Source organism: Physella acuta, unplaced genomic scaffold (assembly GCF_028476545.2).
Source record: "Physella acuta isolate Inbredline_101_S28 unplaced genomic scaffold, ASM2847654v3 ptg000079l, whole genome shotgun sequence".
Taxonomy (NCBI): domain Eukaryota; kingdom Metazoa; phylum Mollusca; class Gastropoda; family Physidae; genus Physella; species Physella acuta.
In genome coordinates, this window is record NW_026731599.1 from 697,765 (window position 1) to 715,408 (window position 17,644).

A 17,644-nucleotide genomic window follows, 5' to 3' on the forward strand; every position below is an offset into this window, starting at 1 on the left:
GACTACATGGATACCAGTCAACAAATTAATTAGAATTGTAAATAAAGCATTAACAGGTAGAGACATTGAGTCAATTTTATTTTCAGATATCTGTACCCAGTTGCCCATAGAACCCAAATAAAAACAGCATCAATTAAAATGGCAATAAATAGCATTTGCTTCTTTTATTAGAGTCAATTACAAGTTAAAGTTGAAATCTGTCTTCCATACAATAAACACTACAAGCTTCCCCTTACATCAGAAAAATAAACAAATTAACAGCTCTTTTTTTCAAATGGCTTGTTAACATTTTCTTGTCTATGCAAGAAAGAATACAACAGGCCATCTATATAAATATACACCAAGGATGGAGGTTGTCAATCAAAGTTACCTGTATGATCAATCTATCACATCAGTGTGACAGACCTATCACATCAGTGTGACAGACCTATCACATCAGTGTGACAGACCTATCACATCAGTGTGACAGACCTATCACATCAGTGTGACAGACCTATTACACAGTTAATAATTTCATGGAGCACTCAGCAGCATTATTCCATGCATAGGTACCAAAAGTATTTTTAAAAAGGTATATAGATGGCCTCTCACAGGATAGGAACTAAATTCTTTATGCCCACACAATCACACAACAGCCAGATGTACAACCATTAGCCATATGACCCTGGAATAGCTCAAGCTCTCATGAAGGTTATAACATCAACTTGAATATATTCCAAGTCCATCACATCATACAACAAAGTATTAATAATCATCCAAATCAAACTCTTCATACAATGTATCATGCAGTGAAGAATCCAAAGCTTGAAAGTCAACTTGGTACCGCAAGATTCCTGAAATGTAAAATAACAGAGCTCATGTCATAACACTGTCCAAAGCTGACTTAGTAGGACAGTATTGAATACAAAAACAGTTCAGTGGAAAATATGGAATTTATTTTGTTTTGAAATCTAACTAATGAGGTTTTTTTTTTTATTAATATTGTCAATATTCTTATGCTAAATAAATAGCGTATTGCTCAGTCAATCCTCAAAATGTTACTTAACTCAAAAATATAATATTTTTTTTTCTAAAGCCTTGAAAAAGGAAAATTTTTGTGGCTCTATGTTATAATTTAAAATCCATAGTTTTGCATATTTGTCCGTTGCTGGGAGTACACGCTGTAGGCCAGTTTTCAAATTGAGAAAAATACCTCAGGAGATAGGCTCAATTTAACATCAGCATGGTCAAGCTGGCTGGTAAAGCTCGTGGTTGTTTGAGCAAAAAGTCGACTGAAATTTTTAAAGAGTATCACTTTCTGCTTTTTGTTCTCAATTGTATTGTTGGTAGAGATTGCCTACGACGCTTGAGTATTTTTTATTTAATATGTCAACTTGGTAGGCGCCATAAAGGCAGTTGACTTTCAGCCTCTTTTTTGCCTCCATTTTGTACAAGGCAGCAGTTGTATAAATTTTAAAGTTTTTCCTCCTAGATTGAACCCTCATGAAGGACATCAAGATTTTTTGGTTTAGCAATGATCAGCTCTACCAACCTGACTCCAGAGTATCACTGATTTAGTAGTAATAATCAATTTAAGAGTTAAGGGGTAACCTACTTCTGTGCAACATTGGTTTTACATTTTATCATTTACATAAATTCGTGCTATTATTTTGATGCTTAATTAATTTTCCTTTAATTAAATTAATCTGTCAGCATTTGCAGAACAATTTATTAAATTTTAGAATTAACACTGTTATTAATGTGATTTTGTAAACCAGTCTTAAAAGCAATCCATTTATGCTGAAGAAAAAAGATAAGTTATTTTTACTGAAGGACCTGAAAAAATTACAGAACCTTTCATGTTGATTGAAATATTTTTTAAATTGTTGTTTTATTAAAATAGAAAATAATCTCAGGCCTAAAAAACAAATATCTGTTATATAGACAGTAAATTTAAGGTGTTAACTACCTACATTTTGATGCCACAAGCAATCTCTTTCCTACAAATTCCTTTTTATTATTTTTTTGATATATGTGAAATAATTAAGTTTTAAAATTATGCAGAGATGAGACAAGACCATGACATTAAAAAAAAAAAAAACTATTTGCATTACTCTAAAATAACATTGAAACTTACTTTTAAGTACTAGTTTTCCAGTTTTAAAAATATCACTATTTAATAAAAATAGACTGAAATACTAGAAGCATTTTTTTCATCATTAAACTAATTTGTTAGATAGTGCATAAATTCTATTTATGTAATTAAAAACCATTTTGGAATAATACTTATAATTAAAAAAAAAAAAAAAAAAAAAAAAAAAAAATCATTAATTTGATAGTAGCCATATCATTTATTATGCTTTAAGAAAAGCTGAATGCTACTAATAATTTCCAGTATTGTATCTCTCAAAATTAATACAAGTTTACCAAATGGATCTAAAAGCTGCAGGAAATGGTAGCTAACAATTTAAAAAGAGAAGTTGATACACAACTGTAGATATATTGTAGGCCTACTGAGACTATTACATATGTGAGATTATGTAGTAAAGACAGTGGACTAAAGAGACTTACAGAAAATTTAAATTTTGGAATTTGCCAAAATTATAATGAATTATGATGGATACAAATGTGTTGTGTTTGATCATTTAATATATTGGTTTTTAAATTAATTCCTAGGCAGTAATCAGTTAAATGGAAGTAGTTCACTTACAAAAATACCTGCTTTAAAAATTACATAGCTTACCTCCTATACCACCAAAGCCTTTAACAAACTGAGCTCCTTCTTGAGATTTGTCTGTGATGATTTCCAGGGTTGCACCTATTGGAAAAATAAACATCTATCAACTGTTAAAAATAATGCCACTTTACAAAGTTCATCTTGGATACAAGTATGTGTGATATCTGTCAGGGTTCACCCATTATAACCATACATACAACACAACACTTAAAACTTACTTTTATTTACCTACAATCACCATACATACAACACAACACTTAAAACTTACTTTTATTTACCTACAATCACCATACTTTCAACACTAGCAATGGGTGCCAAGAATTTTACCCACTTGTGATATATAAAAATAAAATTAACGTTACTGTCACTAAACAGATTATTTTAAAGTATTTATAAAATGCAGTGTTCTGTTTCATCTTAACTCTAGTTTTTTTAAAAACAGTATTTGGTTCAATGCTTGACCACCCAGGTGTGTAACTTATTTTAAAAAGAATCCTGAAAATCAATCCCAAAATTTTTAAATCCTTGAACTAAAACTTGGAAACCCTGAAGCTAAACGGCAATTTTAAAATAAACATCCTTCCCCCACGAGAAACGTGATAACATAAAAGGAATATTAAAAGTTCATGTTGTGGAATTTCAGAAACAATAACACTTTTGAACCTGCGGTATGGATTTATCAGCCAAGTCTTAAATCTCTATGCCCCAATAGACGGATAAATCAGTATTAGACAATTTCCCCAGATCAACAATGCATATAAAAAAATGAGAAATTTAAAAAGTACGCAAGTAGTACTGTTCAACTCATGGCTGTCCCCATTAACTAAATTGTTGTGTATATCATTTAGAATTACGATGGAGGATGAATATAAAATTCCAACAATCTGCATTCCACCTATGTATAAAACTACCAATTTGTGAAAGAAGGTTATACCTAAACAGATGAACGGCATAATAAGTCAAAGTATTAGCGATAATTCATGAAAAAATGTTTATCTTGTAGTAATATTTGTAGTTTACTTTTTTTTATTGAGTCTTGTGTGTACATTCAGCTCAGTAGAATAAGTATTTTAGGTTCAGGATCTAAGGGTTCAAAGGATTAAGAAATGATCCACACTAAGGCCGACATTAATAGTGGATCTCCACTAAACTTTCTAGAATATTCTAATAGAACACTATGGCCAATAGCAACTCAAATATAGACATGATTTTTATATACTTACATTTTTTTTAAAAAGAATTGCGCACCAATTGAACAGCAAACGTTTGTATAATAGTGAAAACATTAGTACTTTATAAAGAAAACCTTGATTAAATTTTCAGAGTTAATTATCTAATTAAGTAACATTTTATGTCACAGTATATTGTCTTCAAATATTGACCTACGTAAAAAGTTTAAAATAACTTTGTCTGGTAGAAGTGTTTGAAATATAAATTCATGTGTATTTTTATAAAAAAATCGGAAATCACGTAGAGTACTACTTACATTCAACAGAAATTACTCAAAATTTAAGAGAGAACAGAGAACTAGATCTTTTACTTATTTATGAATTTTTTTCTAACAGAAACAGTACTCAAGTTGTAGGTATTAGAAAACTGAAAGTAGTATAAATAATATACAATCCCCTATCACCACAACACCCTGACTCTATTAAACAAAATTCAAAATAACTTAGCTAAATTGCTATTATATTACTAGCCTAAATAAAACCAGAATTCATTCTGTAAGTATTTCACAAATGTAAAATATTCAATTTTGGTTGAAAAATATGCTTTCTGGCAACAATCATTTGGAACCATCTTTTCAAGCCTATAACAGCTATTACTTTTTTTCATCCCCACAATAAACATTGACATAAATAAATTGCTGTTTTTTTCTGGGTTACTTGCAAAGTTAACAGTTACAGACCTAGATGTACCACTCGACTACAGATAAGGTCACAGTAAGTTCAGATAGGCCTAAGCAAATATCTCTGAATGCATTTATGTATGTTAGTTTAGCCCCGCAACTTGGTAGCCGTCTAAAAAATCTGCAATCGATATCCCAGAAAAGTGGCACCCCAACCAATTTCAGGAAAAAAAACACTCACTAGACAAGGATAAAATTCTACGGCTTTAAACTCAATCAATAAGTAGAAAACAAATGTAAAGTAAATACATACCAAAATTTTTATAATTATTAGCAAACCATTCCAGGAGTGGCATCTGCTCTATCAACTCCAGCTCTACTCCAGTCTAAAATAAAAGTTCACAGCAAGCAATCAGAGGCAGCTAGTACAGAACATACAATGGCAGTGTTATAAAGTATTTTCTCATGGAGACTTTGTTATGGTTGGGATCAGAGTTAGGATTATGGGCTAAGGTTGGCAATGAAAGCAAGAAATAAAGCTAGTGTTTGACAAATAGAAAACTCACTTCTTTATCAGTAAAATAAGTTTTATCCTTTTCTTGATCAGGACGTAAGTGTAATATTTTTTCCTCTGTAATTAAAACAACACAAATTAGAATCTGCAAGTAAAGATGATTGTTAATTATCTTCTTTTCCTTACAAAGACAAATTTTGGCGAACTATTTTCTTGTATAGACCATCTCAACATTTTAAGGTATGACTGTTAAGAAATCAAATAGAAAAGTTACTTGTAAAACAACATTCTGTACAAAATGAATTAAGAGGTCATTTGATGCATACTGCAGCCAATAATTTTGTTTTAATGTTTGATATTATACTATTTGTTATCGCTTTTTAGTGGATTAAAAATGTGTATCTCTAGGTTTTATTAAATAGGGAGATGGTAGAAATCAACTCTTTAAGCCCGTAATTATTTTTTCCCAGTACCCCTGTGGCTAAATGGACATTATCTTTTTACCCCTTGATTTAAACCTCACACATTGATAAAAATAAAACTTAATTGTATGCCCTACGCACTGATATAAATTTTAAGTAACTTATTTATTGAAGAAAGATAATTACTTAGTTTTAAAGAAGAAAAAATAAAGATTTTTTCAGGCAAAAATTACGCTCTGACTGGAAAATTAATGATAAGAATTACTTTTCAAATTAGTTTCAATAAAAATACTTTGATTTTGGTTTATTTTGGAATGCGGCAATGTAAACGGTTTGATGCGGTTGCTGAACGCCATTCTGCAGTGTTAAAAAAATGCAGTTTTGCTAGTTGTTTAAAAAAAAATAATTCTATAAAATACAAAATCAACCTAATGAGAAAACCAAAAGAAGTAAATACAATGAAAAATAGCCGCTCAAGCGGTGTCATGACCTAGATTTACGATTAAAATCTTGGATTATGAAAAACAACTAATTAAATAGAGAAAATTGTATCAGACGCTGGAAGCATCGTTACGGTATGGCAGGCTGCCCTGTTGACAGCTTGAAGCGCCGTTACGGTCTTAAAGAGTTAAAATAAAAGTTTTAGTCAGTATACTTTTTCTTAACCAGTTACCGGCCTGGGCATCAAAAGTATTTTACTACCAAGGCCAGGAGAAAAGATGACACCTTTTTCAACCACGGCAATTATTTAAAAATAATTGGGAAAGAAAAACACACTTGCGCTAATAATAATATACTTATACTTCATAAAAATAACACTAATCCCAGTAAAAACTTAAACGAAACACTACTTCTAATTTAATTTCTATACATTTTTTATTTTAAATGCAAAAACAAATTCAACGTAGTCTCTGGAGCTACTTTCAATGGTTACATTATAAATAAAGCTTATTATTTCTCCCTTCTGCCGGTATCTTCAAAATCTCGTTATCAACTAAACTTCCGCTACTATTTGTAAATAAGCGTACTATACATAGCAACGTGACAGCGGGTGCATAGGCCTGTAAAGGGTTAATTGTAATGTTAGACAGGATCTCCTCCAAAACAGTTAAGTATTACGTGGCAACAGGTTATGCACCATATGACATGCTGATTTCATCCCGATTTCCTTTCTGCATTTGCTTCCTTAGCATGTCAATCCAAGAACAAATTACAAGGTAGCAGTGGTTTGTTTTTGGTGTTTTTCTCCTAGATGAACCGCATCTCTGGACTTTCACAATAAATTGGTATAACATTAATGTTTATTGTACAAGATCTAATGACTTACCATCTGTGGAGTGATTCTTCAGAACAAATCTCTGTATATCCAAATTCTCCCACACTATGAGAATGTCCACTGCTCCCATTTCCATAGCTTTCAGTGTATCTTCCACTCCAAAACAGTATTTGCCTGTGTCTTGAGATATCTCATCAAAGTATCTTCCTAAACATTTCAAACATCGCTTTAGTATTACTAGGTTTTATCAAATGGGGACAAAGGCACTTTTTAAAACAATACCAAACAGCGACATAACTTAAAACTACACTATTTACAATTAGGTTTAACATAAAAAATAAGCTGCAGTATTCATGTGTGTACCCTTACACCCACAGATCATAATCTACCGGATAACAGGTTCTCTCAAATATCTTTATAAATATGTCTGTGCTTTTTATATATATACCGGATATAGTCCGTTAGTGGTGCAACACAATTATAAATTTGGGAACATTACACCCGTGTACTAGTACTTCCAAACATGTCAGATATGGAAACCTCCAAGTCATGCATAATCAAAATATTTAACTGGAAATATCAGTGGAAAAATTGGACTAAAAAATAAGCGTTCTTAAAAATTCGGAATTGCACAGAAATTCTGATTCTTGACCTAGATCTACATTTAATCTTAATCTAGCACCTTCAGACCTAGCACAATCGTCATATTGAAAAGAAATGCCAGTATTAGATTGTCCGTTTTACCTAAGTAGTTAAATAGAGATATGTGGAATGCGCATGTGGGCTGTTTCGATGGAGGTCATTTCTATTTTCCCTAATTTTTTAAACTAAGTAAAAATCGGCAAAAATAAAAACGGAAAAATCAGATATCCGCTAAAAATCGGAAGTCACATCCCTGTAAAAACCATGGAGGCTAAATTAAAAAAAAAAAACAACTTTTGGTGTAAACCTAGTAATTTTGTGCTGCTTGTGGTTTTACTAATGGGACCAGAAGAAAAAATAATCAAGCAAACCTATCAGTTTCTTTTCTTGGATGAATTTGACATTTGCCAGGGAATCTGCTGCAAGTTCTATAGCCTGGTTAAAACCATTCTCACCACCATATGAAACATCCACAATTTTGATAATTTTACCTTGAAGACGCTTTAAAAAAAAAAAACAATATTAAGATAAAAAACAGGACCTGCTTGTGTTTAAAGCGCATGCTTACTTTGTTGTTTATAAAAATACTTAAAGATTATCTCAAACACAAATGGTAGACGGAGCAGTAGAGCATAAGAAAGTCTCGTTTGAATTAATCGTTCAAGTTCTTAGTATGTCAGAGTCTACCCAATCCTGAAGGGTACCTGACTCCCATTTGTTATTTTATATCTTAAACTATATTTCAGCTTATTTAATAAATGAAAAATGCTAGATGAAAACAATGGCAAAGAGTAATTAGGCAAGCAAATTTTATGAGCATTTCCTTGTTTTAAATAAATTACAAAGGAGAAATTTCTACAAATTTCTTTTTTTTTTAAATTTCTTTGATAAATATGAAGTTTTCACAACTCAAACGCAAGATTTCCCAACGAGATAATTTTATGTTGAAACTCCCGCCTCTGTGGCAACCATGAGAGTAAAACTTAGTTATGCATGCAACATTGTTTATTTAAGAAATAAACAAAAATTTACTATTGGAATTTAGATTCTAGAAATATAAATAAGACAGCTTTAAAATTCTTATTAAAAAAAAGCCCAAACTTTGCAACATTTTAGGGCTAAAGGACTTACAGGATCAAACATATCTGACTGACTAAGTTCTGTTTTAAAATCTGCTGACCCTGCGAGGACTAATCCTGCAATATTTGGCTTGTCGTTTGTAATAAATAACGTAACTGCCACTTCTGCAACTTTTCTAACATAGTTGTGTCTCTTTTCCATCCTAAGACGAGCAAAACGGAGCGCAGACTGTCCTCCTCTCCCTAAAACATCAAAAAGAGAGAAATGTACTAACTTGGTCTGTGATGGTCTCTTAAAGAGAAATTTTCACACAACTAAATCTCATTAGTTAATCTAAATAAATTGAATTGGTTGTGGAGACTAAGTATTTGGATGAGTTTTTAATTTGAGGAATCCCTGAGTGGGTACTCCAAATTGTTTTTTTAATCAGTCACACAAGAGCTTAGGTTTTTTTCCCAAATAGTACTAAGATTCTTAGAATGAGGTTTCAAGTATATGTCTGTAGGACAATAGGGCTTGTAAGTAGATCATTAACTTATAGTTCTTGACAGCTAGTATTTTTCATGCCAAATGTGAATATCTGTATTAAATAATGTAGATGTAGGCTAGCTTAAATAAAAATATGGCCTTTGTTAAATAGTGGATTTTTTTAAAAAATGAAGCCTACGGTTAGTTATTTATTAGAATCAGTAACAAATTGTTAAAACGTAGTTTGAATATTAATAACCATGGGCTACCAGGGCTAAATTAAATTATATTATTAGTAAAATAATTATAATTTATATAACTGCTACATCTTTAAAGCAAGAAACAAATAATCACAATGCTTTTTGTTATTAGTGGGAATCATGTTCAAAGCAATTTATTTTGCTCGTAAATGTGTATCTCTCCCTGTCAAATGAGATTTTGAATTTTAATTGAGAGAGATCGAGACTTAAAAGCTCTTTTAGGTATAAAAGTTACGAGCTTTATGAACTTGAGGTTGTTTTTTGTTTTTGCCAAAACGAGCAACATACGTGCAGATAACATTATACACACAGTAGCATACATACAAGTGTAGGTATAGTGTTTTAGTAGGCCTCTAGTTATATATACGCTACATCTAATTACTGCTTAATGTCAGCTTAAATTTTTTTTTTAAATTTAACCAGTAACCTGAGACCCCCCCCCCCCTAATAAAAACCATAGCTTTAATGTAACATTATTTGATTATTCCTGCCTTACTATGTTATAGGCCATATGAACAACAGATGTTAAAGGCTTCGTATGAAATATAAAATATAAGTTAAAGCTAAGGAGTAAAGGCCTACCTAGTAAAAGTCTTAGTTTGGTAGTTACAAGATAGTCACATTCTTCAAGATAGATTTAATAAATTAATATCTAGATGTAGAAATTAGTCATGATTTTATTGTATTTTTCTCCCTTCATGTTATTTAGGCCATAATTTTAATCTACAATTGCAAATACCAAAAGGAACGTTCAGAAGCTAACTTGTCCACATTATCTATTAATAGATCTAGTATTAAACTATACTGGCAAATATTGTTAGTAAACGGAAATCTGTGCCAGAAGGAGATAATCACTTTTCCATGCTCTTTTTTTCAATTTCCTGTATTAGTTTTCTTTGTTTTTATGAAAAGTGGAGCAAACTATAAAGAAAGCGGGATAGCAGAACAGGACACGATTTATTTTAAAAAGCGGAACAATTCTGCTTTTGGCGGGAGGTAGGCTTATCTAAAAAAAAAATCCATTTTTGGCAAGTTTGGGGTACCTACTACAAGCAAACCATAGCGTAATCAAGGGTGAAAAAAATTCAGAAAGTAAGTATTACTAGTCTTGACCCAATGAAGAAATAAACTTAAATACAGTGCAAAGAAAAATGTAACAAGCAAAATTTTACCATGCTTTTTGGGTAAGTCAACTGTGAATTTGTGCAAAACTTCTCGTGTATTTCCAGATAGGGTGCCAAAAAGTGCTCCATTACCATCCATAACAATAAAGCCAAATTTGTTGTCATCTGCCAATAAGGCAGTTAATGCCTGAAAATGAGTTAATAAAGAAATCCGTGAGTAAACATTTAATGACATAAGACATCAATCAGAGAGAAAACTTGTGTGGGTAAAATAACTTACTTCAGTGTGAAATTTATTGTCACATAGGTACAAAGAAGTGTTAATGGGGCGGAATGGCTCAAAGTCTATGTTCACTTTCTTTTCTTTTCCTTCTTCAGTTATGATGGTACCACAGTATATAACAAGCCCATTTGGAGGAACTGCAATATTAAACTCTGTGAGGTAACTTCAATATAAAACAAGAAATACATTTAGACTACAAAGAAAAATCTCTTACCTTTATTGTATAGTTTAAGCCTTTGTTGTACAGAAGTGATGGCACCAAGAACAGACAGTCTGTTGACTCGACTTTTGATATTTGAGGCTGTACCAAATTCATCTGCTAACATTTTATTTACACGAGCAATCTGATCTCTTGGTGGAATAATCAAAGAAATCATACTTGTGCCATTTCTGTTGAAAAATGTAAGTAAGTAATAAGACCCATTTTTAATTGTGCCAAGTAAAACTTTTAAATGCTTTTACTGTCTGTAAATATAATATATGGAATCATAATTTTCTGCTGTAGTGTCCTAATACAGGGGTCGGCAACCTGCGGCTCGCGAGCAGCATGCGGCTCTTTTGATATCAAGATGCGGCTCTCCAGCTCCTTGCACAAATACTAATAATCTTAATCAAAAAATAAAATATTTGAAATAAAGAAATGTTAGTGGCTCTTTAAAATCAGGGAAATTTTGAAAATTGTAACTTGTGGCTCTTGCGCTTCAAAAGGTTGCCGACCCCTGTCCTAATATAGAATAGATTAAACATTTGAACAAACATTTTAGTAGCAAAAACTATAGAATATGATTATGTGGTGGTTTTTTAAATTAATTTATTTGGCCTAAGCTCAGATGCTTAAACTTGTCACCGTTACTAAATCTTAGCTGTATGTTTGATGTTAACTAAACAATCATAGATAAGCATGTTAAAGACTGCAGCTATTGCTTTGAGTTAAATGTTCTGTTCAGAACACCTTTAATTTTATTTTGATGGTAAAATATATTGATGTTTGCATATTTAAAATTAACAAAAGAACAAGTTATTTTTCAAGTGTATATAATTTTCTAGTAAAAGTTAGTGAGGTGATGTTATGTTTATGAAAGAAGAAAAATCGCAAAAATATAGGAATGAGATTTCTGAGGTAATAAATAAACTCTATGCTACCTGATATGGACTTAAGAAAAGAGAGTTTATATTGATAATCATTAGTAAAACTTGTACGCCTCAAAATAAGATCTAGGACCTGAACTGAATAATTTTCAGCAGCTTTTTGTAGACACATCTGGCAAAAAAATTAATGTTCTTAGTGATGATCTTATTTGCAGACTTGTTGTTTATTTGCTGACCTGCCCTTGCTTGCTTACAAAGCAAATTTTATTCTATATATATTTTACAATTTATAACAGTAATGATTGCTTTATAAATTGATAGATTGCAAAAAAAAAAAATGAAGATAACTAAATTTATTAACATCTAGATTTTTTTCTAGATCTAAAAATGGAACATAAATTTACAGTAAATGAAGAAAATTATAGAACAGATACATTTTTAAGGTTGAAATAAATGTGTGATAATTAGTGATCTGGGCAAAATGTGTTGCACACAAAGCTAAAATGTTACAGTTGCTACGTAATTAAATCTTTTACTGTGTCTATAACATCTATGCAACCAGGAATCACAAACACTGCACAATACCTAAAGACTTATATTGTCTCCAATATATATCAGATGACAGCCAGAATAACATCCATCCATTGGACTAATCCGTGTTTAACATGACAACATTAAAGCAGATGTTATGATCACTGATTATTTTCTTGAATCTCAATAATATGTTCAATAAATAAATTTTTCATCCTTTTTGCTTTTCTTTGCTTCTGTAGATATTTTTTTCTTTCCATCTTTCATCATCTTCTGATATTGCTTCACTTTTTCTCTATTTGGACTACTAATTTGTTGCCCAACTTTTATCTCTCAGTTTTTTCTTGATCTCTTTATTAATGCCTCTGAATTCATGTCCACTTACAAGATTTGGCATGGCTGGCCATATTTTTTTCTTACCTGTGCCCTTACATTTTGTGGATATGAACAAAAGGGACCTTTATTTGAAGAATCCTCCACTGTAATGTTATCTTTCATTTGTGGTTTTTCAGGGACATTCACTTCCCAGGAATTAATGGCGATAAGGAGGGAGAGCTGTTTAACAGTGGTAAAATCCTCCTCCTCACCAGGAAATCTTCTTCTTCTTCTTCTTCGTTCTTAATTATTAGTGTTGAAGGGGATCGAGATTTATCTGCCAGTGGGTTCGAACTCGAGACTTTTGTTCAAATTTATCAACCATGAGCTTTTTGCCGACTCGACCACGCCTCCAACACAATTAAGAGTTACGTGTCAACTGTTTATGCGCCATTGAGGCCATTGACTCCGATTTCAGCCTGCTTTTCTTTTTTTTTGGATTTGCTTCCATAGCCTTTGTCCAACCAAGAACAAACTACAAGGCAGCAGTTGTTTGATTTTGGAGTTTTCTCTCCTAGAAGTGTGGCTGTCCCCAGCTAACGAGCCACATCTGCCCGAGGGTTCGAACTCTAGACTTTTCGGTTTAGCAACCATGAGCTTTGCCGACTCGACCACGCCGACCCCACCAGGAAATGAGAACTCAGATCTTTTTGTACCGGCAAGTTTGGAAAAAAGAACACAAGCTGATTCCTAGATAAGCCTTTCAAGAAAAAGGCAAACTCAAAACTCTTTTAGAGTTCAACTCAGCTTCATGTATTGGCATTAAGATCGGTCATTCAGTGTGTTGTCATAAAAAATTAGGATAAAAAATTAGGGCATAAGTTGAAACTGAGTCAGTGGTAAAATGAAGTAGAAGAAAAATGCTAACATGTCTTGATTTGGTTATCAGACATGACAGGGATGGTCAACTGAGAGGTAGTTTGGGGCTGATCGCTAGTTAAAGTAATTGCATCGCTGCTAGTATTGCACTATAGACCATGATTAATGCCAAATTGCCACTTTTAATAAATCCAATTAATTAGATTAATTGTAGGCAACGACTGGCTGTCTCCATTTAAATTTATCATGCTAAGTAGAAAGAGGGATTCCAATTTGGAAGCTGCTTCTCTAATCGATGACTCTTTGGATCTGATGCCGACTGTGGCAGAATGTCAAAGGCAATGTGTCACCCACTTGAATTTTTTAAATTTGATTTATTAGACATGCTTGTAGAGGTTCAAACATGAAGTAGATGATCTACAATATTTTTTTGTAAATACAGTAATTTAGAAAATCTATACACTTAGATCAAATATAGGGAATATAGTCTAGTTCGAGTCTCTATTTAAAATGGGATGGAGTAGATCTACTCACAGCAAGAGTAACACTAAAAAAATGTACGTCCTAACTATTGAGAACCCCATTTTCCTCTATGTTAAAGAAAATATTGACTATGGAATGTAGGCCTATAGGGCCTATAAACTAGGATTGCTCACTAACCAGGAGGAATCCACACCGGGCGCATAACTTCCGCAGATTTTTCATCTTAGTTCCAGTACCTTCCTAAACTTACGTTAAAAAAAGGATTACTACAGGTGAAATGGCGGGTTTTCTTTTTTGGCGTTATAATAACAAACTACAGGTAGCAGGGCTATATTTTATATGCCAGAAAACCATATCAAAATTTGCTTTGGAGAGTGAAGGCTATATTAAAACGGTTTCTTTAAAATTAGAACTTTTTAAATAACTTCAAGACTACAAACATGATTTCCAAAATGAAGCATTATTAGGTTTATCAGTCTATGAAAAATAAATCAAACATTGCAAGCCACTTTTTATAAGATAGGCCAATAAAATGACAACCAAATTTATTCATTTTTAAAAACAATGTGAGCGCTATTTGGTGATCACTTGTGAGGAACCTTGGTGCATAGCCAGTTAAAAAGTCAAACACAGTTTGTGGCTTGCTGTGGTTTCAAACATAAGGGTGATATAATATGGTTGTAATGGAAAGGTGTCGTGCCATAACTGTGAACAGCAGTAAATTTTAAAATAGCTTAGGCCTAAGTAATTTAGTCTAAAATGAGGTAATACCCTCTAAAAATGTGTGCCTAATGAATTAAATATGGATGTAAATTATTCAGCGGTCATGTTTAAATTGAAAATTGAGTAAATTTTTTAGAATTAGCAAGAATATCTAAAGTTCTAAATTCTAACTCTAAAGTAGGCAAATTGGGAAATTTTTCCTAATTATCATAGAATTATAAAATGGACACATTAATCCTATTGATAAAAATACCAAATTTATCATTCTAGGCCTAATAGTTTTATTTATATGAATTTTCAAAGTTATGTGTTTAACTTGTTATGTTTCATTGTAACCTTCATTCGAGACGTGTTATTGGCTTTAAACTTGCATACCAATGTTGCTATTAAAGATACAATGATAAAACTTTGCACATTTGTACTCAATGATATAGGCAATAAAAGTCTACAAATAAAATAAAAATTAGAAAAGAGATAACTAGAAATAATGAAGTCAAATTAAGGGGTGTGGCACTGTTCTATAGTTACTGCCATAAGAGGATTTCCAGACTGCACAGCTAGGTTGCTATTCCATATACCATCATGAAACTATTATAAATATTAGGACTAGAGAATGTAAAAAATACAAACATGCAAGTAAAATAAACATAGCTAGAGGAAAACTATAAATAGTGAACTTGAATATTGTACAGCGCAATTAGACTATGATGATTAACTACAGGTTAATATATTGTACTTCTTTGTTGCTACTATAAAAATAAAGATTAAACTTTACATATTGATTCTGGTGTTAGTAATAAGAATGCTAGTATACATATTGTACAGGTAATGTATAGAGTTAGAACTTACAAATACAGCACAATATGATCAAGATACTTAACGATTTGCCATAAACATTGGATTTGTGTCAGTGTATGACAATGTAAAAATATTATTAATTTAGAAAATTTTGGTTCTTGTAATGTTTCTGATGAAAAGTGTTGAGATGTGCTAAAACTCAAAGATTGACATTTCACAGTATTCTTATTTATAAAATGTTTAGGCCTACTGAAGTTGACGTATCCTTGATAAATTCTTAAAATGACATTAATTAAAGTGTTCATGTTTTTTTCTATTATAGTTGTAAAACTGTAATGCAGTGCAGCTTATAAAATTGGGCATTGTTATTTTTAATTTAGGCCCTTTATAGATCTAGATAGGCCTGTCAGTATTTACATTTAGGCCTAATAGATTTTTTAAATATGTTAATATTAGCCTACACATCTCTAGACCCAATATTATTTTAGTGTTTTCATTTCCATTGGCATTTACAACTAGATCTAGATTCTATTTTTTTTAAAAACTGTTTGCAATAAATGTAGATCTAGATTTATTTCTACTTGAAAATGCCTTTTTATAATCTATCTGCAATTCGTTAATGCTAGTTAAAAGTTTGCTAGATCTAGTTAACCTGGTATTAAGAAGGTTAATAAAAATCTGGCTAATTTAAAATTTTATTTAGGCAGCAATTAATTACATTCTTTCCATTTTTAATTTAATAATTTAGATATAGATCTACAGTAGGCCTATATTTATTTTAAAGCCCATTTTATTGTAAGTCCATTTAAAAACAAACAGCTATTAAAAAACATCGTATGCGCATATCTATTAATATCTCGTAACTCGGCCTCCATTATGAAATTACGCACGCTTTCTCGTTCCTACCCTACGAGTTTTATCGCGCTACTCCTCATTGCCCCGTACTTAAAAACCCTTAAAATTGACAAATATTCGCTATTATCGTTGATCGCTTTCGGTATCGGACAATGTAAAACGGGAGCTAATTCATTTATTAGTATGTATAAAAGATGAAATTCAACTCAAACAGTCATATCGAATACATTTTATTCTTCGATTCCGATGTCGAGAATTAACATGTTGAAAATGGCGAATTTCAACAAGTACGGTGAAAAAGTCCGGCTGTGGTTCTACCGAATCAAAACAGCGTAAGTCGAAATGCCTACTCTAAAGCATTGTACTGTAAAACCAGGAAATAATGTACAATTTAGCTAGATCTAGATTAGATATCAATTTATAATAGACCTAGATTCTAGAAAGAAGAGATTTCTAGATCTAGACCTGCAGGCAGTGAGTGTTGTAATGGATTTTGACATTGTTGTTCATAGGGCAGGCCTTAAGAAACTATAATTTTAACTTAGTAACTTTAGTAACTTAGGCCCTTAGCCCTTAGGCTAGTTGAAGTCTAAAACTAAAAAGTGTGAATATTTAGTTACCCTCTTGCAGCTTCAAGACTCTTGATAAGTTTTTTAATCTTCCAAATTTCAACATTTCTATCAGCACTTGATTCGCCATCCATTCCGTTGGAGGCCATCACCAATGTGAAGTTAGTTACTAAAAAACACTATTTTGATCGACAACAGTCGATCCTACAGACAAAACCGTATGGCGTGGTTTTGTTATTGAGAAGTCAAAGTATGGTGTCCACTCAAATTAAAAAAAGGTCTATCTTATTTAACGTTTAAATATTATTAGAAAAATAGACACAATACACAAATTTATGTAAATTAAATGTGTTCTCTAGCGTGTACGTTATGTAGAGAATATAAAACGTAAACAATGGTAAATGTCTAATAGTGGTGCAACATCCTTTATTGGTCACACAACTGTCTTGCTAGAGCCATGTGAAAGAAATGACGTCACAGATCCTGTCAAGCACGCAGCAGAATCTAACCCGGTTTTCATTGGATAAATTTTCCAACAAGTAGTGACTTAGGCCTAAGCAGGGGATCTAGTTCTAGAATCTAGAAATCTAGTAGATCTTATAAAAATGTATAAAATAGCTTATGATCAACACTTAAAGACAGGCTAAGTTGATGAGCGAAACTTTTAAAAATTTTTAAATTAGATGTAGATCTATATATAACAAGTTAAAAAAAAAACCTTCACAATCTTTTATACTTTTAAAAATATGACTTAGATCTAGATTCTAG

At 31.8% G+C, this 17,644-nt stretch overlaps 1 protein-coding gene across 1 annotated transcript; it reads right to left on the reverse strand.

Moving 5' to 3' along the window:
• Positions 1 to 139: 139 nt before the first annotated feature.
• LOC131955527 (eukaryotic peptide chain release factor subunit 1) lies at positions 140 to 17,352 on the reverse strand. The gene is made up of 12 exons (XM_059319688.1): positions 16,928 to 17,352; positions 10,849 to 11,024; positions 10,632 to 10,771; positions 10,400 to 10,538; positions 8,551 to 8,741; positions 7,791 to 7,920; positions 6,829 to 6,984; positions 5,132 to 5,196; positions 4,879 to 4,951; positions 2,723 to 2,797; positions 472 to 833; positions 140 to 383 (listed from the first exon to the last, which is right to left on the reverse strand). Exons 1-11 carry the CDS (start codon positions 17,023 to 17,025, stop codon positions 745 to 747), a joined length of 1,332 nt encoding a protein of 443 aa, XP_059175671.1. The 5' UTR covers positions 17,026 to 17,352; the 3' UTR covers positions 140 to 383; positions 472 to 744.
• Between the last annotated feature and the right edge of the window lie 292 nt (positions 17,353 to 17,644).

Coding starts and splice junctions, on each gene's coding strand:
- LOC131955527 (XM_059319688.1), bottom strand. CDS start 17,025: ATGGCCTCCAACGGAATGGATGGCGAATCAAGTGCTGATAGAAATGTT. Junction 11,025..16,927: donor AGTCTTGAAGCTGCAAGAGG/GTAACTAAATAT, acceptor ATTTTTCAACAG/AAATGGCACAAGTATGATTT. Junction 8,742..10,399: donor TGACTTACCCAAAAAGCATG/GTAAAATTTTGC, acceptor TTGATGTTTTAG/GGAGAGGAGGACAGTCTGCG.